The sequence below is a fragment of the Chondrus crispus genome, genomic scaffold, assembly GCF_000350225.1.
Source record: "Chondrus crispus Stackhouse genomic scaffold, scaffold_145, whole genome shotgun sequence".
Lineage (NCBI taxonomy): Eukaryota > Rhodophyta > Florideophyceae > Gigartinales > Gigartinaceae > Chondrus > Chondrus crispus.
The window spans coordinates 138,757-162,522 of NW_005179013.1; the positions used below are offsets into that span (position 1 = coordinate 138,757).

Here is a 23,766-nt window from a genome sequence, read left to right on the forward strand (position 1 = left end):
TCCAAAGACCCCAATGACAGCCATCACAGCTAGGCCATCCCGGCGTTACTGGTGCGCTTTATCCGCCTGTACTGGCCCGATACGCGCATTGTGTTACGAGGTGATAGTCACTTTTGTCGCCCCCGGATGCTGAACTGGTGCGATCGGCATCACGTTGACTATATCGTGGGTATCGGTCCCCCCCCCCCACCGTTCTGCTTCCCCTCTCCCCTTCCCCTCTCCCCATCCCCTTGCCGCTCCTTTCCGGAAGGGCGGCGCGGAATCCGCACTCTTTCTACGCGAAAACAACGCCGCGGCAGGGCAGGCGCGTACGGAGCGAGGCCAGCAATGCGCCCCATTTTCGCCACCTCTCGATTTTTCGGAAATTCCGCCCCGTAACACACGCGCCGCCAAAAGCTTTTTCCACCCCGGCCACGAAATCTCTCTTATCTCCTCCACCGCACCACGTCCGCACCGCCCCGCATCCCTCCTGCCGTTGCACTTCGCCACCGTCCCGCACCCCTGCAACCACTCCCCTCCCCCCTCCCCCCTCCCCTCCCCTCCCCCTTTCTTCACACTACCTTCCATGGTGTTTCGACCCGAGGCTGCCGCCAATTGGTTTCTCACATGGGATGAGGACGCGGCCGACGCCGGCAAGTCCTTCCTGCTGCAGGTCAAGATAGCCGCCCTTTCGTTCCGCGACCTGCTCAGCGACGGCATCAACTCGTACGCCACCATCTGCCGCCAGCGGAACGGCCCGGACTCGGCGTGGGAGCTGCTAGGGAAGACCGCCATCATCAAGGACGACCCCAACCCGGAGTATCCGGAGGGCTTCCGCGTCTTTTATGAGCAGGACTCCAATTTGTCCGAGGACCTGCTCAAGGTCATTTGCTACCATAAAAGGGACGGCCTGGGCCACGAGGACGTCATTGGAATCGCCTGTATCTCCGTCAGGGAGCTCGTCCGCACCTTTGGCACCAGGGTCCAGGTCGAGCTGCTGAGGAAGAAGTCCCAAAAAGTCGCCGGCTCTATATGCTTTATGGGCGAGGCACTCCCGCACCACTCCCCGCGCGGCTCCAATACCACCTTCGACTTTCATGTCGCCGCCATGACCCCGCGGAAGAACGACGGCAAGTACCAATTCGCCAAGATGTTTCTCGTCATTTCGAGGGAGCGCGACGACAAGACCTGGGGCATTGTGTATCGGAGCGACGTCGTGAAGAAGCTCGCCATCGTCAATCTCACGAAGAGCAAGCACCAAATCGTGTTCAAACCATTCCAACTGAGGCAGGCCGAGTTCGTACTGGGCATGACGCCGAAGCGCAGGATAAAATTTTCCTTCTTTCAAAAGGGGAGGCGCGGCGAGCCGCACATCAGAATCGGGCAAGTTGTCACCAGTGCCGAGGAACTGCTGCAAGACTTTGCGGAAGACACGAGCTTGGACTTTATGTTGGACGACCGCGTCATTGGCGAGTTTGCAAATGTCGCCCGCACGGAGGAGAAAAACATCACCAAGTTGAACATCGAACTCAACTACTTCGACTCGGAGCGCGAAGCGCGAGAGATCAAGGAGCGCGGCAAGCGAAAAGTGATGAATCTCAACAGCCCATGACACACGCCATGGACAAGCCGACGCAGTGCTTCGGCATGGTTAACAGCATTGAACACTCGCCCAATCCGTCTTGCAAATAGATAACCCGCATCTTCTGCATGCGCACCAGAGATCGGCTACAGTCCAGCTTCTGCCGCACAACAACAACTTACTCGATTCTTTAACGGTCAAACGCGATTGATGAACCATGTAACTTGTTCTTCTTTTTTTCGTCAACCTTCAGAGGCTTTTATGCTTTCGTGAAAACAAATATAGACTGCTTCGATCGCGGTGTTGCATCGCCGTGAATTAATCATACTTGGGAGGACTGCTTGTGAGCATTGTTGAACTCCACTTGTTGACCGAGTGATGCAACTTGTAAGATTTATCCACGTAAATTTTAGTTTTCTCATTCGTCCATGCAGCAGATCCCGTCTTCCCGAAGCCTTGCCCGTCGCTGCCCGTCGCGTGCTTTTAGATGCAGCGTGCGGCTGTGAAGCACGCTAAAGAGGCTTGCTCAACAATTTGCTCTGCCTCTGTTCGACTGAACTCAATGGACGTTAATTGCGGCCCGCCATTCCCATCAACAAATCGGTGCAGTGGTCGTCGCTTCCACGACAAGAGTCACGAGTCCGTTACTGGCGCGATGATTGGTGAATGTGCGCACGTCGCCAATACCGTACGGTATGATAAGCTCGTGCAAACCTCTAATAAACCTCGGCTCCTCGGTGCGCATCAACCTTATCTCACCCGGGCTCTGCCGTGCTCCCGTGCCTGCCAACAATTCACCCGCGCCTTCATGCTCCCTGCGCATTCACCGACCGCCCCCTCGCCGCCATCCGCACGAACATGAGCGTGCAGCATGGCGTCCCAACCAGCAGCCTCTGCGGAAGGCGCGGCCCCCGTCCCCTACGCCTCGCTCAAGACGCTCGCGGCGGGCGCCGTCTCGGGCGCCGTCGCTAAGACGGCCGTGGCCCCGTTCGACCGCACCAAGATCCTCATGCAGGTCTCCCAGATGTACGGCTGGAAGCGCTACCGCGGCTCCGTCTGGGACTCCATGCGCACCATCTGGCGCACCGAGGGAATCCCCGGCTTCTTCAGGGGCAACTCCGCCACCGTCGTTCGCATCATGCCGTACGCCGCCGTCCAGTACCAGTCGTTCGAGTTTTATCACCGCGAATTGTCGCATTACGTCTTCCGCTCGGATAACCCCAGCCCCGCGAAAAGGTTCATCGCGGGCGCTATGGCGGGGTCTACGAGCGTCTTATGTACATACCCCATCGATTTGGCGAGAACTGTGCTCGCGGTCCAGGTCGCCAGCGATGCATCTACAAAGCCCGTCAGGAGGTTGGGTATACTTGCCACTCTGTATACTATCGGACGCGAAGAGGGGATGCATTCTTTGTACCGCGGCATGTATCCTACGCTTGTTGGTGTCATTCCGTACGCAGGAATCAGCTTTCTGTCATTCGGCATTCTGAAACGATTTGCAGACACTCGCGGCATTTCTGAGCATGCTCCCGTTTTGACGTCCCTGGTATGCGGCGGATCAGCCGGACTAGGTACGATTCAAAGCCTGTGTCATGTTCTACACTCGCGCGCAAAGCAACCAATCTGACTCTCTCTTTTTGAATCGCGCGTATTAATGACCCCAGTCGCCCAATGCTGCACCTATCCGTTCGACCTTGTACGTCGTAGGTTGCAAGCTTTACATAGGCCAGACCTTATGACTGAACAAGAAAAGGTGCGTCAATCCATTTCCTTGAAAGAATTGGTCCGAGGGTTACTCGCAAAGCACGCGGCCCACTGACCAACTTTCTTTCCCATCATGATGTCCCGCGCGCCACCTTGTCCATTCCATTCGACTGCGCACTCAAACAGGCGTTTTTGAGAGCGGCCTCAAAAGGGAGTAGATTTGTTAGCTTTTCAATTGGCAGCGCCATTATGTATATCAGCAGGAAGGAAGGTCTCAAAGGCCTGTACAGAGGGGTTTCCCTGAACTTTTTGAAGACAGCTCCTGCTATGTCCATCAGCTTCACTTGCTACGACAAGATTAGGACGACGCTTGGGGTCCCACCGGGAAAATATTCTGCAACGAGAGGATGAGAATACTCCCTATATACCCAAGAAAACAATGTCTCACGCACGCATCTGCGAATTCTCCGCACCGGGATACTGACGCAGTCATTTATGTACAGTGCAAGATGCTTTCAGTGAAGCGAGAGTCAATTGTATCTCGCTCTTGCTGTCCTATTGACGGGCGTCGCACGCCAGCCCTGAGCAGTTCGACGTTCTCTGCCCGGGCGTTGATATCATTCTCCGTCAATGGGATCCTGGCCCTCCATGCCACGCTGCTGCGACTTTCTCGTCCTTCGGGCGTAACCATGACATTCCAGTGATTTGGAGCCGTTAAAGGGCCACCGCGGCCGTCATAAACAATAGCGGTTTGTGCAAAGAAGAAGGACTCCGGTTTCTCCACGGCTTGCGCGGAAATATCGTCGTCTTTGGATCTCGCTAGAATGCTTTTCTCCGTAATTACTTTTTCTGCGCACCTGTCGCACATAAACAATTTTGGGTCGTCCATCGGCTTATCCCATTTTTCTATCACGTCATGACTTCGAACGCAGCCTTTGTGATACCAAAGTCCACACATCCCACATTGAAGTGCTCTACCCTTACCAAGAGGATTGCCGCACTCGCAATGGCAGATGCGAAGTCCTGACGTCTCGCAAGCCACCAATTCTTCTTGATTCGTACCTTGATCACTCGCAGGCTGTGGAAGCCCACTTACTCGCACGTGGGGAAGTGCTCTGGCTCGCCATCTTTTCGGTTTCGACTTGCACCGCCTTCTCGTAGCGGCGCTTCGAAGAGCCACATACTCTATCGTGGTTTCTTCCGTCTCAGCTTCTTCAGATGCTTGATCAACAGAGTCACTCTCTTTGCTTTCCTTAATGAGCTTCTCACAGATTTCCATTGCTTCGAATGAACTCTTGGGTAATTCCAGAGAGCCGGGATCTTCCCTCGGGAATGGCTCACTTCCTTGAAAACATTTAGCAACTGGACTTGCCGGCTGACGCTTTATTGAAATGATGCGCTCGTCTCGGAAACTGTCAATTTTCTTTCGCAAACGAGCGTTTGGCGCATGGTTCTCGACAACTCGTGAACCCGTAATGCTTCGGTACCGATTCGAATTTGAAGCAAAAAAGTCTCCGCGCGGAGGTGGTACATGCGGGTGAGGTGGCCATAGCTCGGAGTTGTGTTGGTGTTGTAATCTGGTCCGCGGAATCCGGTATTCGGCAGTTTTCCACTCCTCGCGGTATCGGGATACGGAAACACCTTCCAAAGACCCTGCAGGATGGCGGGAAATTGGAGTCACCATCGATGTCACATGTCCCTTGCTTTGATAAGATCCAACTTCTGATATCACACCATTTGTTCCAGGCATGCCATGGTCAGTTCGTTGTCTCTTCGCGGGGTATGAAAACTGAGAAGGACGTGAATCAGGCCTTGAAGTGGGCGTCCCGCGAATCTCGTCCGAAAATCGATAAAGAGGTGCATCACGTTTTTCTTGACGTAGAGGACTACGGAGCGTAAATTCAAGAAGGCTTTCCTTGTGCTTGCGGGACGGAGACTCCCCAGCCAGGCCCCCGTTCGGCCCGCCGTTAGAATCACTCCGCATCCCATGGCTTTCATTATCTGGAGAGTTGACATTTTCTCTGTTAAAACGAGGAGTGAACGAAGACGCCGGCACCCTAGCATCTCTCGCCGGTAGGTCCAGAGGCTGTGGAAACCGCCATCTCTTCTGTACTGAATACAAAGTCTCATTCCGGCCAGTTTGCGTCACTCGCGCTTGACCCCCGCCGCTTGGGGGATCATCTCCACCAAGTCGCAAAGTTGCCGTCGGAGCAAACGGCGTCGATTGCACATTTTCCCGCGGTGCCACGTCTTGATTTTCCTCGTTAATAACCACAACCAAGGGCTTGCCTGCCGCTTCTGCATTCGGGGGCTTTGCTTTAATCAAATGCTGTGCGTTAATATCCTTCCATGGTATACAATAAACGATAGCGTCGCCCTTGAATTTGACTTTGACGTGAGTGTCCACGCCCTTACGCGCATCTTCTTGGACCGCGGCAGACTTGCGTCGACCACCGGGCTTTTTTGCATCGACCACAGAGCCAGCCTTTAGATTCATCTGCACTTTGCGAAGACGCTTGCAATGGGTCCAACCTCAGAGGCTGTGGGAGCCTTGGAACGGAAATGCGGTACGCCACTCTTGTCGAATGAAACTGTGCAAACGAGGCTTTACTCGGCTTTCTTCTTCGCGCGCAACAGCTCCCAGCCCTTTCAGACTAGCCACTGCAATGCAGCGAATGATGATGAGGAAGGTCCTGGCACCGGCCTTCGCGAAGTTGAGATTGGTGAGAAAGTCAACACCGTGGTACGAGAGCATCGTCATGCACGGATCAATTCCTATCTTCACGAATTTTAAATGTGTATTTTTTAAGACTGCATCTGAATGGTCAGACTACGACAATGCGGTTTCCACGAGAAGAGTGCTTCTCTACACAAACGCAGGAAAGCGCACTTCTCGCGGAAAACGCTCACGAAAGCTTCAACACATTCACAGGTGCATCTTTGAAACAAGCAGCCTAAGGATACCATATCGACGGCGATCGTGCGCTGCAAACGAATTGATCAATGTGACCTTGAATCTCGCCTTATCCTTCGAATGTTTTTGCAGCCTACATCTTGATGTAGGTGTGTACCATTTCTTCTCATGATGCCATATCGGTGTCCTTACCTGTTATTCCAACTCCGATCACTTGCACCTCAAAAAGGTGCTCCCACACATCGCTGAAAACCTGACTGCCAAGCTATCTTGTTTGGGCAATATAGCGCTAGTCAAGAGCACTGTAGCACATGGACAAACTAGAAAACCAAATGTCGTCGCCAACGTTGCTCTGCACCGGATAGTTAGGATAATGTACATTCGAACTCCGAGCTCTAGTGCGCGTACTGACAGAGAATTCCAGTGACTGCCACCCTTACTTCTCTACCTTAAGGTGACAGGCAAAGTCTCCGAAATCTGTGTTCTAAACTCATTATACAACTTATTCACCTCGGCGTGAGTTAAGGTCTTCTCCATGCTTCTAAAAGTTATTCTGAAACAGAGACTCAGACTCCCACCCTTCTTGAACGTATCTACTACCTTGACGTTCTCCACCAAATCCCCACATACTTCCCTGGCTAATTCATGTATGTCATTCTCATGAAACCTACTAATATCCTCCACCCAGAACGACACGTCCTTCTCAACAGCCGGAAAGACTGAAAATGGTTTGTACCGTGCTTCGATCCCCCTTTCATTGAATTGCCCAAGAAAGCGTTCATCTTCCGACCAGAACAGCCTTATATCTGGTACGCCAAACAACACCATAGCCAACCGTTCAAGTCCCATGCCAAAAGCCCACCCCTCCACATCGTCACTCACCCCACCCCGCTGCAGCACCTCTCTGTGCAGAAGCCCGCACCCTAGCACTTCCAACCATTCCCCCTGCCACGCCACTTCGAGCTCAAAACTCGGATGAGTGAAAGGAAAGTATCCCTCAACCCATCTCATCTCTACATCACCAAAGAGTGCCTTCGCCAGCCCGGATAAGGTCTGCTTGAGATCTTCCTCTACTTGTTTGCGCGACGTCCCCGACGGAAAGAGTCGGGCAGCGTCCACTTGATGGAATACAGGGTAATGCGTGCGATCGACTGTATCGCGGCGGTACACATCTCCACACAGAAGAAATGCAGTCTCTCCCGCAGCAAGTAGTTCCACATCATGCGCGGTCATGTGCGTTCGTAACAGCGTTGTATCGTCAACATAATAGGTGTCTGTAGGAGCGCGACTCACGTGACCTAGTGGTACGCGCAAATCGTCAAAACACTGCACTGTCGAGACAACGGGGGGCAATGATGAATGCATGCGGAAAGTGGACGGATACTTTTCGTGAATGTACGCCTCGATATGCTTGCGTAGAGTGTTGAGCGGGTGATTGCGGCGAAGGTGCAGTTGCGCCGATGTCTTTGCCCAGATAGAGGCCGGAACACGGCCTCGCGCTGAGGCTAGAGTGTCGCTACTTCTCGATCGTAGGGCGGGCTCCGATGCCGTCACGGTTGAGCTGCAAGAAAACAAACGACGCGCAACATGCCTAACCCGGAACCCAGATGTCAACATGATGGCGGGGTCACCGCGATTTCTCGCGAGATAATGAGAAGTTTTATAAGCAGTCGCAGAGCGCAATGCCCCACACCCCTCACTTCACGTATTCCCGTTCTCCGAGGGGAGATCAAAGCTGTCGGCGTTCCCTATGCCGTGGATGGCGATTAAAAGGGACAGAGAAGTGGGGTAGGGCAATAACTCTGGTCGATTCCCCAAAACGAGAATGTTTTTTTGTTTTGTTTTTTAAACTGTATCATGGCTATTTTATTGAAACCCCGTAGCAGTGATCAGTGAGCGATTGCCATTCTGCTTCTCTTTGACTTTCTCACTTCTGCACGAAGCGCAGTTATACAGACCCGCACACTTCTTCATTCTGCCGCGACTATCATTAGCCACTCCGAAAAGGCGTTTTCCAACGGCTCTACTCCGCTAAAAACCGCCAATCCTGTTGTGCTCTATAAGACACAGAGTGCAACTTTAAGGGCTCAGCTTCACAACATAATTCGAGTCCAAAGGAGACAAAAAGTGGCATGAAGAGTCAATGACAGAATGGGTCATCAATGTACATTAAAAATTACGCTTCTGTGCGGCCTGTTTCGCATTGGATTCCTGTTCGATCTGCTTCGCAGGACTGAACGCCGCAGTCTTCTTGAAATGGTCTGGCGCCTTAGCCTCAATGACAGTGTGGGCTTTTACACTTGAGAGCACTTTGTCACAGAATATAGAAAGAGCACCTTATGTTAACAAGGCCTCTTCATATTGCGCAAGGAAAAGTTCGCTCTCTGTGGCTGCGCTGATTTATTCATTTCGGACATGTTGTCCCTGGGCGCCGCAGTTCAAGCAAATTTCTCGCCGTTTTTTTTTTTTTTTTTTTTTTTCGCTGCGACAAGTTGTGATATAATCTAGAGCGCCAACAGATCTGGTTGTGAATCTTGTAGCACGGCAGTCATAGTAACAGGCGAAGTTGTCTCGGCCCACTACGGCTGTTTTTCTTAAGAATCGGCAGCATTGCGGGTTCTGTTTTCTGTTGATTGAATGAAAATATATTGATGCCTTCACAATGCCGGAAATGTCGATGTCAGAAATATTTCGTGAAGGTAAAACCGAATAGAAAGCACTCTACGAGACGTCTCTATGCTACTGGTATGAAGTTAGCTTAAAGAAACATGAGTACTGTAAGGCATTTTTTTTCTTTTGAACAGCTTTATGTGCGCCAACGAATTCCTTTCTCTAGAATTAACGAGCAGGTGTTTTACCTGCGGTGATGGACTTTTAGTTGCAAAAAAGCAGAATTTAAATCGCGGTTTGCGTTGTCTAGAAAAAACAAAATAACTCGGGTCCTCATATGAGGACTAACGATCCGATAGACACTAGTAGCTAGTGTCTAGACAACAACCGATTTGCATCATATGGGGTCTCGATAATAACATCTTGCAAAGCAATGGGAAAGCAGTTGTCAATACATAGAAAGACTAAGAATCTAATGATGTTTCAATGGTCGATTGAAATTTTAAAAAGGCGTTTGGTTTCGAAGATATCAACACAAAATGTTTTGAGGTTGGTCAAAAAGGCTTCTTTTTAGGGATTCTCAAAATGGCTGGAAAACACGTGCAAATCTCACTAAACTCCATCCTTCCGCGACGCATAAGTCAACTGCGGTGGCGAGAGTATCTTTTCCCTTCTTGTTGAGCAACCGCAAGTCGAGAAAAAATAGTTTGAAAAGTAGCATCATATGAGGTCAGTTGTTTTCTAGAGTAGGTGTCTACTCTAGAAAACAATTGAACACTGGTGTCTGTCCGACCATTGTTCTCTCTATGAGGACACTTTTCGACATATTTTTTCTTGATTTGCGCTTTCTCGACATGAAAGAAAAAGATACCCCCGCCACCGTACTAGGCTTCTGCCATGGGACCAGAAAGAACTTTTTGAGAATTGCATATCTTTCCTGGTCGTTTTTAGACATGTTTAGAAAAGATGCTTTATTAAACCACCTTAAAACCGCATGTAAAATAACTTCGAAACGAAAAACGTCAGTTTAAACAGGGAACTAGGTACTCAGTGTGTATTAAATTCTTAATCTCTCTGCATATGCAAAGCTGTTATCCCGCCTCTCTGCGAGATCCTATTGCCGAAAGCAAGCACGTTAAGGAAATAGTGTCCAAGATAGCTTTTTAAAATGTTCGATTATTTATTTTTTGCAAAAATAGAGTTGTCTTCATATGAGAACATCGCCTCCTTCGTTTGAGGACATGCTCCAGTCGGATAGACACTAGAGCTGTGAATCAGCCACTGTAAACGTCTACTCTGTTCGTGAAAAACTGTCATGGGTATGTTAGTTGGCGGAGGGGACGAGCTGTCGGTAAATGTGCTTTCAGGAGAATGCCATGGATAATTGCGATCGAATCAAGAAGTGTGCGATGTTTGTCAAGGCACGTCGCGCGAAAGTAGCTAGATAAAAGAGAATCCGAGCTGCTTCGTCGAATTTGTTAGTAAGCACATTTTTTACATGCCTTTACAAGCGACTGTAAACTTTTAAATTTCACACCGTGACGAATGGATATCCGATATCTGCCTCAGGGTTTATGCAATACAGTCTTTAGAAGTCGAGTAGAACGTGATCCGTTCGTGGACTTTTTCAAGCTGCACAAGTAGATCACAATTTTGAAGCAGTAGCAGCTTGATTCCCCATTGCTTCTGCCTCTATTGAAACATCCAAACATGATTCAGCCCTCGTAACCGCAGTTTTGAAATATCTCAATCATGGCTCAAAATTTGCTCGTCTTCAAGGTTCAAAGGTTTCGATGTTCCAAGCTCTGAAACTATATCTTACCATCTACTACAAACACGGTATTGAAACATATAGCATCGAGAAGAGAAAGACAAAACAGCAAAGCGCATTTTCAGATCGCCCTTTCGTCTGCGTATACGTCTGCGAGTAAACCGTACCTCTCACGTGCTTCACCTGAAAGACCAAGATGGACGTCCTGGAACGTACAAAAAAAGTCCCCGTGCCAGTCGGTCGCCTGCACGGCAAAAAAGAACCCGTGCCAGTACGTCGCAGAAATAGGAAAGAAAAGCAAACAGAAAGAATGAAAAGCCCCGAAAAAACATGCCGTGACTCGCGTTAGCAACAGCACCTTTCTCAAGCGCTGTTGCGGTAAGTCTCGCAGGCAGGGAGACTGCCCATTTGACATATGTTCTTTGGTGCAGTCGCCGGGACGCTTGCGAGACTTACCTTTCAAACGAAAAAAAAAAAACTCGTATTCGTGAACCATTTCCCAAACCAAATTGAAGCAAGGTTGAAGCGGTTGCGTCGGAGGCGTCGGTGCAGTTGGTGCAGTTGGTGTGGTCGGTGTGGTCGGTGTGGTCGGGGCGGTCGGTGCGGTCGGTGCGGTCAGTTAAGGTTGGCGGTGGATGTGGGGAAGGGAAAGGGGGAGCACACAGTCTGGTTCATTACGTGTGCTTGTTGTACTGATGCGGAGAGCTGCATTTATTTGAGTGTGGATGTAAGATTCGAGATTCATCGTTGGAGAGACAGACAGTGAGCGCATGTGATGTCATGTTTCAAGCATGATTTCTGCGGGGAGGGAGCCTCCGTGACTGTCTGCTTTTTTCATTGAGTATGAATCGTGTTTCGGCCGGGAGTCTGGAGGCATGCATCATCGTGCGTTCCGGTTTGTATGCACAAATAGCATTACTGCAGAAAACAAGCTAAACGTGGGATCAAGTAAAACGTGGTATCCGTGCGATTTGTGTGAGAAGGACTGCGGCTGCGCAACATCACCCTGAAGCTCTTTGCCCCGAGACTCCAGCGCCATCTGCCGACAGTAACCACCTCGGGCGTCGAGGTGTAGATTTTCATCGATTCCGGACTCCGAGTGTCTTCCCCACACGATCCCGGTTTCTAGGGTCCGAAACCCCCTCGACAAATGACGTCACTGTGCGTTATGCGGGTTGATTTTGTAGTATATTGACAAGTGGGCTCCGTGCGCGCTTCGAGCGCCAAGCCAAGTCCCTTCCTCCTCCGCTCCTCGTTCTGCACACGCTGTCGTTCCCCGCCCCGCTTCTCTCCTTCCTTCTGCGCTAACTCTCCCGTCTTCTCTCCGGTCTTTGTCGCCCCTTGCCCCCTCGTCCTGCCACACGTTACTCGCCCCTGCGCGTCGCGCCCGGTCCGCGCCGCTGCCCTCAGCGCCGCTGCCCGCCTGTGTCGCCTTCCCCCCCGGCCGCGGTTCGGTCCCTGCAGCCCGCAAACATGGTCAGCGCCGCTGCCCTCCACTCCGCCGCTCGCTTCCGCCTAACACTGCTACCTGGCAGCGGCTCCTGGCACCCACCCGCCTGCGCGCGCCCTCCTGCACCGCCGGCTGCGACACCTGCCCGGCTCGCAGCGACCACTTTCCCCGTTCTTCGCACCTCCGTGACGCCCGCGGCCCGCGCCGCCGCCCTCCGCGCCACCGCTCTCACCACTACCTCGAACGCCCCTTGCCAAGCGCACCCGTCCACTACGTCCCCGCGCCGCAGGCACACCCCGCCCACCAGCCCGCAGAACGTCTCTGCCACGCGCGCGTCCGTCTGCCCCGCCACTGCCACCCACCACGCACGTCGCCCGCCACATCTCGCCGCGCACGGCGCTCTTCGCCGCGTGCTGCCCGCTCATGTTGCGCAGAAGCTCCACGCAGCTCGCCACCACGCGCGCTTCGCCCGCCTGCCAGTCCAGCAGAGTCTCCGCAGCCGCTTGGAACCGCTTTGCCTCGAGCTGCATGCACACCGCATCCGCGATCTCGCGCGCACGCCCGTCCCACCCGCCGCACTCGCCCACCACGGCGTCAACGCCTGTCTCCGCTGCTACCCGGCACACCACGTCCGTCACCGTCTCTGAGCAACCCAGTTAGCGCCCGCTCGCCGTCGCGCCTCCCCCACCTCCCAACACGCGCGCCCAGTTGAAGCCCGCTCGCCGTCCCGCCTCCCCCGCCGCCCGGCACGCGCGCCCGGTTGAAGACTCTTGTAGTACTCCACGCCGTCCAGCTCTGGCCCGGTCCGCTCCTGCGCCCTCCGCTCCTCCACGCGCACGCGCGAGTGTGGCGATCCATGCCGCCCCGCCTCGGCGCCCCCCACCTACCCTCCCCCACCGTCCCCATCGCTGCCCCAGCCCACATCTCCTCCACGTCATCGCCGCACACCCAAAACCGCCCTCCGCCCACCATCATCTTGCAGCCCACCGTCCCTATCGCCGCCCGTCGCCGCCCCGACCCGCACTTCCTCGTCGCCGCGCATCCACATCCGCCCCCCAAAGTCGGAGCACCACGCGCTGCGCAACTCCGCTTTGAAGAATTCCGGCCCCCCCCACGCACAGCCCCCCGCGCACCACCGCCCCGCTCACGTCGCTACGAACCTCCGGTATTTCGGGCAGCCCCGTGTCTCACGCGTCCGCCCCCCTGTCGTACGCGTCCATCTACCACACCGCCTTCACGTGCTCGCAGTGCCCGCCCCAGTTCCGCCCACAATGTAGATCCGCGTGGCGCGGTTTAAACGGATCCGGGCTAAAATTTGTAGTGTACTGTAGCGTGGCCGCGCTCGGCAGTCCGCACAGTTATTTTAATTTTAAAATTTAACTTGTCGCCACTTGTCAGCCTGTACTGTAGTGGGGCCCCGCCCCGCAGTCCGCACAGTAATTTTAATTTAAAATGTTACACTTGTCGCCACTTGTCACCGCCACGTATCCCCGTGGCGGCCTGGCCTGCGGCCAGGCCCCGCCCGTGGCCGCCACTTGTCACGGTAGCGCCAATGGCAACGCGGGAGGGCAAGGACATACAGACAGACACACAGACAACGATTTTAGTAGTTGTAGACCGGTGCGAGCGCACGGAGGTCATCAGACGGCCGTATACGGTATACCCATGGGCGGCTGTGCCCACGTGTAGCGAGCGCGCGCGCATGCCGAGCGGTCGTAATCTGGGGTACGTGTACAGTAGCGCTCGTGTCGTCCGAGCGGTAGTCTACGCGTGTTACGTGTGCGCGTTAGCACACGTGTCGTCCGTGCGGTAGTCTGTAAGCAACACGCGTGTACAGTAGTGCACACGTGTAGTAGCAGCGTCCGTGCGGTAGTAGCCATTATGGAGCTAGTTTTTTAATTGTGTACAGTACCCGGCACGCACTAGGCGGCAGGTACTGTACTACTGTACTGGGACAGGTGTCTGAGGCGTCCCTCTGCGGGGCTAGGACCTGGCACCCGTCCCCACCAGTAAACGGGGGCAAGCTCGCCCCCGTCCCTTTTGCGCCTACGTACGTCCGTTTTCGGTTGTCTGTCGCGCGCGCTGGCTTCTAACCCGTTACCGGTCGCTCCCGTTCACGCACCACGGGGCGACTGCACGTAACTGGCCAGTGAGCCACTCTCTTTTCGCGAGCTCGTCCGATCGGTTCAATTGGCGCGTCGCGTCCGCGCCGCGTGCTCCCTTGCTAAAGCCTCCGCCTCTCACCCAACCCAGGGCAGAGAGGAGTTATCCCACATTTGGTACTCTTGTGGTGGCGATAACTCTAGAGGTTGAGCGGCATGCGTAGTCGTTCGATCGCGTGCAGAACAGTAGGGACGGAAAAGGTTGAGAAATCACCGCGTCGATCGCGAAGCGTATTCGACGATGAACCGACCGGATCAAGGGGGAGACTCCGCCTCCGGGCGTCTGAGCACACGCAGTGGCAGTGGCGCACCGCGCCCTTGGGTGGAGAACCCGGAAGCCCTGCTGCGACCGCCACCGCGACCGGACCGCACGCGAGCGTCCGCATCGCATGTTACGCCGACCGTGTCGGCAGGCACTGAGAATCGCGTCCAATGGATGGTCGACGCGATTCAGCCGCGCATCCAAGCCTGGGTCGAGGAGTTCCTCACTACGGAGCTCCCCCAGGTAGCGCGCGTATGCCTCGACCGAACGGTGCCCGCGCTCGTGGACGCGCACGTACGCAGCGCGATACCACCGCTTTTGGACGAACTTCTACCCGCTCAAGTCCAATGCGAGGTGGTGACCGCGCTCACCACTGTGGATGAAGAATCCCCGTCCGGCACGGCTCTAAAGGGAGCGATCAGCTCCGCCGTGGCCAATCGTCTGGCCACAACCTTCGCCAGAGCAGGAGTCGACGCACGCGAGCAGCGCGACTCAACTGCTCCGGACCCTACGCTACCGCACGCTGAACCGATCGGCGCCGCACCCAGGATCGGTACAATGGCCCCTCACTCGGAGGGTAAGACCATTTACCTCCCACCAATTTATGGTGCTACAGGAGGGCCCACAGAAAATGGCCCTCCCGTACTCGCCGATACGGCTGGCCCCCGTGGGACAGAAAACCGCCTGGGGCGCTTCGCCACAGAAAAGCGACAGCCGTATCGGTCGAGGAGAAGAAGCGCACCCGGCGCTCAAGGCTACACCTCGGAGGGTACAGAAAACCCCTCCGAGGAAGAAGACACAAGACGTCGCCACAGGGCGACGCGCAAGAACCGCGACGGACGCTACGCGCGATACTGCGATGGCGGAGGGGTCGGTTACCCCTCCGATGATAACCGCGACGGACGCTACATGTGGTACAACTCCACACCGCGACCCCCGGTGGGAGATGAGAACCCCGAGACGGGCGGTTACTACTGTAGTAATCGTGCACGCGCCCGCTGCGAGCACAGTAGTACGTCCACGGCGTACACGTGACACAACCGTTGGCGCCGGCCGTGGCCACGGGCACACGTGTGCGACCATCCGGTAAGTAATTAGCAATTAGTGGTTAATGGCACAAATTAGCCAATTTAGTACAGTAGCTGGTATACAGTATGTAACAGCTACTGTAGCGGGACAGGTGTCCTGGCGTCCCACTGAGGGGTTAAGACCAGGGGCACCTGCCCCGTTCCAGTAAACGGGGGCAGACTCGCCTCCCTTCCCTTTACGGCTTTTTGCTAACTCCGTCCGGTTTTACCTCTAAGTCTCAGGCTTCTAACCCGTGACCGGCCGTCCGGATCTGACACCACCGACCGGCTGCGCGTCACCGGCCACGTGAGCCTTCCCTCTTTTCGAGTCCTTCCGTACGGTTCGCGCTCGCGTGGGTTACCCAGCGTCGCGCGCTCCCTTACCTCTAACCCCCCTCGTTCCGAGTGGTCGGGACGAAGGTAGTTATACCACACTACACGCCATACCGCGATGCCGGAGGGGTTGGTTACCCCTCCGGTGATAACCGCGAAGGACGCTATACGCGATACGGCGATGCCGGAGGAGGTGGATACCCCTCCAATGACGAGGACACCGAGTCGGACGGATCGCGCAGAGGCGACCGCAGAGGCCGCAATGCGCGCGACTGACGTCGGTTCCGGCGAGGAGACTCCGATCCGGAGGGCTACAGTAGTCCCGGCGGAGAAGGAGACCTCCATCGCAGGGGCAGAGATCGCCGGTCTGCCCCGAGGCGGGATCCGAATCGGTTGCCGGTGATCAGACCGCTGAACGACCTGTTCACCAAGGCCGTCGACTACCGCACGTATAGACTGGAAAATCGCAGCGCGCGCTACAACGCCAGTACCGCGCGGCGAGTTAACCGATATCGGAAGAAGTTGGACGTCCAGCTGAAAACCCACACATTCGGTGGTCAAGATCTAATGGCGGTGCTAGGGTTTCTCGCGCGCTTCAAGATGGCCTGCGATCACAATGGGGTCAGCGAAGGCGCGGCCGTATGGTGTTTCTAGTTCTATTTGACTGGGCAGGCTCACGTCTTGCTCCAGTCCAGGATACACGGAAACACCATGGCGGTCGATGCCGAGCAGCGCGATATGCTCGAAACCTACGCGGAAGTTGTTAACTTTTTATTGCGCACGTACGCGACTGACGAAGTTATTTCCGAAGCGGTCAGTGATGTCACCTCCTTCCGTCAGAGCTCTAATATGACGGAGGAGGTGTACAGTAACCAGTTGTGGGACAAGGCGTTGCGCTGCGAAACCGTATTTTCGGACAGGCGCCTGAAGTCCCTTTTTGTTGAGGGACTTTTGCCAGCGACGTGCGCGCAGGTGCGGAATTATCTCGCGACGCATCCGGGCGTGGACTACCAAGAGATGGCACGCTACGCGCAAGCGATAGGCGAGACGCACCGCTCGGCTCGAAGACAGGCGACCTCGCTCGCGTCGCCTCAAGAACCGTCCGATTCGGTGAGAAGATTCACGCGCAACGCGCGGACAAGGCCCGTGCTGTCGGTCGAGTCCCTGTCTGAACTCCTGACAGCCGCAGAACCGAAACGGCGGAGATACTGGCGGTGACGGACCAGTCGGCGACGCCGAGCTCGCTTAGCTCGCCGCCGACTAGCTACCATCCGTCACCTGCCTCGTCTTTGGCGGGCGCGCCGATGGCGCCCGCCCAACACGGTGACGCGCGCGCACATCCGTACGGAAGGCCAGTAGAGAACCAGCGGGTCCGGTTCTTCAACCAAGGATTACATGGACCCCCGCCGTGTCGGTTCTGTCTGGACCTGACCCACCGACAGGAGCAATGTCCTTTGGTGGCGGATAGCGCGCTGCGTTCGAAGCTTTTGCAGACCTGCGAGGCCAATTATCAAAAGCTTCGGATCTGTCAAGGTCTCCCCCCGGGTTCGCCGTTCGAACGCCAACTGCCGACCGCGTGGCGAAATTCGCGTGCGCAGGCTCCCACGGGCATCAACGTGGTCGAGCCGCGCGAGGCCGTCCAATCGGAAGAACCCGCGCTACCGCTGACGGACGAGGGGCCCGAGGACCTTGGGTTGACGGGGGAAGCCGGGCAGGACGCGTAGAGGCGTCGACGATCCTCCCCGTGCCAAGCCTCAATAAACAAGGCACCCCGTCGACCGCTTCGGTACGCGCGCCATCGCGGAGCCGAAGGGACGAAGCGGCAATTTGCTTCTTCAAGAAGCAAAATTATAAGGTCACTGCAACGGTCGGACAACGACGCGCCATGATGTGCGCCATCACTCCGGTTCTAGATTCGGGCGCCGGCCCGAATCTAATCCACCTACGCTGTGTGGCAGAACCGTGGCGCGCTGCCATCCAGTCCGCGCGAAGCCCGCCGCTCATCGACGCTTCGAATAGGTCGATGAAGGCCCTCGGCGAGCTCAAGCTGTACGTCCGGATTGGTGAGTTCGTCGCGCGCGTACCGTTCTTGGTCGTCACCAACCTCGCAGTGGACTGTATCCTCGGAACCACGTTCCTGGATCGCTACGTGAAGGCGATCCTGCCACCGTAGAGGAAGGTGCTGTTCCATCATGCGCCGTCCGTAGCGCTGACGGGAGTCACATCCTCGAGGCACGACCGCAAGATGGCCTCGAGGGGACTGTCGCAGCAGCTCCCGCAGGAGGAAAATTGGGCCGACCGGAAGCGCGTGCAGTTCCCGACGAACGTACCGTCACGGGAAATTCGCATGGTCAAGGGGGTCACGATACCCCCGATGACCCAAGCGATGGTACGCGTCGTAACACCGGTTGGGGGGCTTTGCTTCCTGCAAAACGACCCCAAAACGGCGCATAAGAACTTATGCCTGATGGCCCAGGGCGTCATGGACCTCTTCCCGGGCGAGCCGTTTACGGTGCTTGTTAGCAACTTCGGAAGCCGCGCGGCCCACGTCCCCAAGCATACCGTTGTTGGTCTCGCGTTGCCATCCCCCACACATATCCTGACACTTGGCGTGCCGGTCCCCGGAGAGGCCGACGCTAAGGAAGGGGGAGGGAACAAAAATAATTCCTCGACCGCTACGGAGGAACAGGCGCGACGCGAACAACCAGTTACGTACGATGGCAGAAGACAATCCTCCACCGCTACGGAAGGATACGCGCGTCGCAAAGAATCCGCTACGGACGAAGGCAGGATTAATTCCTCACCTGCGGGGGAATGTGCGCGACGAGAAGGACCCGTTACGGACGATGGCAGAATTAAATCCACTACCGCTACGGGAGGAGACGCGCGACGCGAAGAACCGGAAACGGACGACGCCCACAGTGGCAATCCCGCTAACGCGGATGAGCGGACCGATACGGACGCGGAGAAGACCCGCTCGTGGGAAGAAGACGTCCATATTTGTGCAGAAGATAGTACCGTCCGGTCGGAAATTATGGACATGCTGTCCGAGTTCAAGGACATGTGGTCCGGCCACTTGGGTAAGATCGATGCTACGAAGCATCGCATCGAGCTGAAGCCCGGTGCGAAGCCGATCTACCAAGCACCCTACCGAGCCGGACCCATCGCGCGCGAGAAGGAGAAGAAGGAAATCGACGGCATGCTGCGCGCGGGAGTCATCGAACCGACATCGGCCGAGTGGGCGAGCCCCGTGTTCTTCGTCCCTAAAATGGACGGGACCATGCGGTTCTGCGTGGACTATCGCAAGCTAAACGCCGTTACGGTTCGCGACTCCTACCCACTACCGCGCATGGACGAATGTATCGACTCGCTCGGCGATGCCACTGTCTTTACCACGCTAGACTGTAATAGCGGGTATTGGCAGGTGAAGATCGCCGAGGAGGACCGCGATAAAACAACGCTCGTGTCGCATTCGGGTCTCTACCGCATTCTACGCATGCCGTTCGGTCTCAAAAACGCGCCGGCGACATTTCAACGAGCGGTCGACATCATCCTGTCCCGCGTGAAATGGGAGACCGCGTTGGTCTACCTCGATGACGTCCTTGTCTACTTGCGAACAGTTACGGAACAAATGGCACACGTTCGCGAGGTACTACGGCTTCTACATACCGCGGGCGTGTCGCTAAAGTTGGCGAAGTGCGCGTTTTTCGACACCCCCGTAACCTATCTCGGGCACGTCATTCGTCCGGGACGGTTGGAGGTGGAGCGACGCAACGTCATCGCGATCGAGCGCGCTCGCGCGCCTACGAACCAAACGAATCTGGGATCCTTTCTCGGGATGTGCAACGTTTACCGAAGGTTTGTGCAAGGATTCGCGAAGATCGCCGCGCCGCTGAATAAGAAGACCGGCAAGAATCAACCCTACCAGTTCGAGATCTTAACCGATGCGGAATACGCGGCGTTTGAGGAATTGAAGCGGCGCTTCGTGTCGCCGCCAATCCTCGCGCTGCCCGCTACGGACGGAAATATACGCTGAACACCGACGCGTGCGGACACCAAGTGGGTTGCGCCCTTCTGCAGGAGCAACCCAATGGAGGTGCTCGACCGATAGGATACTGAAGCCGCGCGTTGACCGACGTGGAGCGCAATTATACGACTACCGAAAAGTAATGCTTGGCCGTAGTGTGGAGCATCCTCACCCTACGGCCGTACCTATACGGAAGCGCGTTCAACCTTCGCACGGATCACGAGGCCCTACGCTGGGTCCTCAATTTAGCGGACAGTTCCGGTCCGCTCGCTCGCTGGCGCCTGCGCTTGGCGGAGTACGACTACGAGGTACAGGTACCGCCCAGGCGTCAAGCACCAACTCGCAGACGGCGTATCGCGCTTACGTACCGATGGAGGAGACACCGAACCGGTCGATGATGAGGTCCCGTGCTTCGCGGTCCAGTACGATGAGGGCAGCGAGGCCCTCCTGGACAATGTGCACTGGGACCCGCCGCAAGACCGTGCGGACGGTTGTCACGCGCTCACTATGACTCTCGAGGAACGCGACGCTGCGTCCATCTCGGTTGAGGAATTTCTACGCAAACAAGCTGAGGACACCTTCTGTCGCTTCGCCGCGGAAACCGTCGGGACGCCGAACTCGAAGTTCGACATCGACCGTTACGGATTTCTCGTGAGGATATCCCCGCTGGGCGAAACCCTGCAGCGCGTGGTACCGACTCGGTTGCGCCCCCGGGTACTGTACCTGGCACACCATCCGAGGTTGGCAGGTCACCCGGGAGCGACGCGTATGTACTACACCCTTCCCAGGGAGTACTACTGGCCACACATGGCCAGCGACGCGTTTTTGACCGTACGGAACTGCACCTCGTGTGCTGCGACCCGCGGGACGCTTGTCAAGAACCAAAAGGATCTCAAGCTGTTCTCCGTGGCTGGCCCCTTGGAGTTTGTCGCGATGGACCTCCTGGGGCCCCTGCCCAAGACCGCGCACGGAAACCAACACGTGTTGGTAATTACCGACCGGTTCTCCAAGCTAACGCGCAGTATCCCGCTCCGGGCCACAACCGCTTCGGTCGTTGCAAACGCGTTTTTACACAACTGGGTCTACGTTTACGGAGCACCGCGCTACGTACTAACCGACAATGGCCCCCAGCTCGCTGCGAAATTCTTGGACGCAGTATGCGCCCTCCTGGGGGTGCGGCATTATCTCACGACAGCCTACCACCCCCAGTCGAATGGGCAGACCGAACGGTTCAATCGCACGCTCGTGCAACGCCTCCGGCACTACGTGGAGTAGCACCAGCGCGATTGGGACGACTACGTGCAGCCGCTGACCTTCGCGTACAATACGCAGGTCCACCGGTCGACGGAGACGACTCCGTTCGACCTGGTGTTAACGCGGCCACCGTCCGGTTTAATCCTCCCCGGTACTGTGCCGCAGGACGCGGGGACCCATCCAGAGGACCCGCGGACCCCGGTGCAGTACAAGCGCGCCACGCTGCGCAAGCTTCGCGACGCTCTCGACCGCGCTCGGACGAAATTATCCGCATAGCAAAAGCGGTACAAGGACGATTTTGACAAGAAGGTCCGCTACCGTCCGGTCGTTGTGGCGGGCGATTTTGTCTACGTTGATCGCCCGCCCCGCCCGTTGACAAGCATCGAGCGACGCACGCGTGCGCAAGGTACGACCGGAACGGACGAGCTCTCTGTCAAACTTCTACCAAGGACAGAGGGGCCGTTTCGCGTGCGCTCAGCTACGGACACCACGGTCCTCATCGAGCAGTACAATGTGGAGAACCGCGTGAGCATCGACCGCGTCACAAAATTGCCACGCAGGCCAGGGGACACTGTCACCTCGGCCATTCCATCCGCATCGGACGCACAAGCCACAACGCCCCGCCCGGAATACGTCGTTGACCGCATCGTCGGACACCGTATGACCCGCGGCGGCATCGAGTAAAAGGTTCGCTGGTACGGATACGCCGCTTCCGACGATACCTACGAGCCCTTCGAGGGGCTCCCGCAACCTTTTATCGACCGATATTGGCGTACGCGCCAAGGACGGACAAGCGTGCTGGCGTAGCGCTTCTTCCGGCCTCGCATGGCCGAACAGTCAGGACGACCTCGCTCGCGCGCGTCGTGCACTGCCGCCCGCACGCGCCAAAAGGAAAAGGCAAGGAACACCGCTAATCGGCTCTATTTACTGTGGGCGAAGCCCCTAATGGGCTACGCGAAAGGGGGCGACCAACGGATCGGGGCTCAAGAACGACGCGTGCGCTTAGCCGGCGGAGCCGCCACGGCATCTTCGAGCGCGAGGCACGAGGCCCCGACCGTAGCGGCAGGCATCGGCGGCGCTGCGAGACGTTGGCTGACAACTGCGAGGATGTCCTGCACGCCGCGGAGCTTCTCGTGATGCTCGACGCGCTCACGCTCCGCCGCAGTGGAGGCCTTTCGGAGCGCCGCGACGGTCGTCTCCAGCTGCTTGGCTTGCTGCATCCACTCGCGCGCCTGCAGCAGCGCCTGCTCAACCGACGAAGGAACTGTTGCCCCCTCGAAGGAGCAAGCGTACTGCAGGGCAGTGAACGCGGCCTCCTCACGGAGGCGCTCCGGAGAAGACCGGCCGGACGTTTGCGGAGCGGGAGGAGGCCGCATCGGAACGGGACGATGATCGCCTTCGGTACCGGTCACCACGCTGATGTGTGAGGGGCTTGAGGTGAGGGCCGAAATTCCCACGACACCGGGGGGTTCTCTTAACGCCTTCGTTGAGTCGCTCTGGATCGAGGCCACGCGAGCGGATCCGCCGCGGGCCGGTACCGCGGTCTTGACGACGCTCCTCACTGCACCGGTTCCTGCATCGCGCGGCGGCGCGACATCGGCATCGGCAAGCAACCGCCCGTGTCACCCGCGTCGACCGTGTCGACTGCGCCGTCCACGTCGACCGCGACGGTCGCGTCCGCTGGACCAGGAGCCGCGCTGCCACCATCGGCACCGGTCTCTGCCTCGGCTCCGGCGGGCATCGGTAGGGTACACCGCTGGTTCCAGCTGAACCACACGAAGTCCGGCCGGCCGCTCCAATCCATACCCTCGGGGAAGGCCAACAGCTGCGTCGCGTACGCCGCGTCAAACGCCGTACCCTCGAGGATCTCCGCGATACCGACGGAGCGGATTATATCGATGAGCCCGGCCGAGAGGCGGAAGAGCAGGCCGCGCTCACCGAACGGTTCCTCGCGCCGCACGATCAGCCGCGGGTCGGGACACTTCGTGAAGAACGGCAGTCACTCGCGAGCGGCGTGCAAGAAGCACAAGAAGTCCAAGACCGCCCATTCGGAAATCATGATCGCGTGCACCAAGACGCGCGTTCGCTCCGTTTCCGCGGATTCCAATCGGCCGAGCGGCAACCAATGTGCCGCCACGTACGCCATGACGCTCGGCGTCGGTACGCACAGGTACTCCGGCGCCTCGAACGTCGACCAGATCGGCGGGAGCCCGGGGTACAGGCCACGCCGCGCGGCGCTGGGCACCGAGAAAAACTCGGTGCTGTGCCACATGTGGAATAAATCGTCCACCCGGCGCCAGCGCAGCCGACTCTCGCGCGCTGCGTCCTCACCCCACCGCTCTCGGTTCGCCACGCTGTACCAGCTGTCGAAAGACCGCGGAAAGGCCACCAAGCGGACGTCGGGCGCGAGGCCTTCGTAGCGGCGATACCGACCGAAAAGGTTCAGCAGCGAGATGTTGTACTTTTCCTCTCCCTCGCAGCGGACGTAGAGCAAGTCACTGCTCGCCGCAGCCGGCGTCCGACACGGAGCGTGACGCCACCGCGCCTTTCACGCGCCGGCGCGGTTCTCTTGCGCCACGGCACCGCGTCCGGACGGAGTCTTGATCGCGTGCACCATCGGAATGGCCGCGAGCCTCGCCGCGTCCAGCAAG

The 23,766-nt window shown here is 56.8% G+C and overlaps 4 protein-coding genes; 2 read left to right on the forward strand and 2 right to left on the reverse strand.

The window, feature by feature from the left end:
• Positions 1-565: 565 nt before the first annotated feature.
• CHC_T00002601001 (hypothetical protein) lies at positions 566-1,982 on the forward strand. XM_005713687.1 is given in 2 exon segments: positions 566-1,591; positions 1,592-1,982. 1 exon segment carries the CDS (start codon positions 566-568, stop codon positions 1,589-1,591), a length of 1,026 nt encoding a protein of 341 aa, XP_005713744.1. The 3' UTR covers positions 1,592-1,982.
• Positions 1,983-1,989: 7 nt separating this feature from the next.
• Positions 1,990-3,676, forward strand: CHC_T00002602001 (hypothetical protein). The gene is made up of 4 exons (XM_005713688.1): positions 1,990-2,063; positions 2,432-3,132; positions 3,226-3,314; positions 3,452-3,676. Exons 1-4 carry the CDS (start codon positions 1,990-1,992, stop codon positions 3,674-3,676), a joined length of 1,089 nt encoding a protein of 362 aa, XP_005713745.1.
• Positions 3,677-3,758: 82 nt separating this feature from the next.
• On the reverse strand, positions 3,759-5,762 carry CHC_T00002603001 (hypothetical protein). The gene has a single exon (XM_005713689.1). It carries the CDS (start codon positions 5,760-5,762, stop codon positions 3,759-3,761), a length of 2,004 nt encoding a protein of 667 aa, XP_005713746.1.
• A 782-nt stretch (positions 5,763-6,544) lies between these two features.
• On the reverse strand, positions 6,545-7,796 carry CHC_T00002604001 (hypothetical protein). XM_005713690.1 is given in 2 exon segments: positions 6,545-6,623; positions 6,624-7,796. The coding sequence occupies 1 exon segment, from the start codon at positions 7,794-7,796 to the stop codon at positions 6,624-6,626; it is 1,173 nt and encodes a 390-aa protein (XP_005713747.1). The 3' UTR covers positions 6,545-6,623.
• Between the last annotated feature and the right edge of the window lie 15,970 nt (positions 7,797-23,766).

What these genes read in the sequence shown, in the direction of transcription:
- CHC_T00002601001 (XM_005713687.1), top strand. Translation starts at nt 566, where the DNA reads ATGGTGTTTCGACCCGAGGCTGCCGCCAATTGGTTTCTCACATGGGAT.
- CHC_T00002602001 (XM_005713688.1), top strand. Translation starts at nt 1,990, where the DNA reads ATGCAGCAGATCCCGTCTTCCCGAAGCCTTGCCCGTCGCTGCCCGTCG. An exon ending in TTTAGATGCAGCGTGCGGCT is followed by an intron (nt 2,064 to 2,431) that starts GTGAAGCACGCT and finishes ATGAGCGTGCAG; the next exon opens with CATGGCGTCCCAACCAGCAG. An exon ending in CGGCGGATCAGCCGGACTAG is followed by an intron (nt 3,133 to 3,225) that starts GTACGATTCAAA and finishes TAATGACCCCAG; the next exon opens with TCGCCCAATGCTGCACCTAT.
- CHC_T00002603001 (XM_005713689.1), bottom strand. Translation starts at nt 5,762, where the DNA reads ATGAATCTAAAGGCTGGCTCTGTGGTCGATGCAAAAAAGCCCGGTGGT.
- CHC_T00002604001 (XM_005713690.1), bottom strand. Translation starts at nt 7,796, where the DNA reads ATGTTGACATCTGGGTTCCGGGTTAGGCATGTTGCGCGTCGTTTGTTT.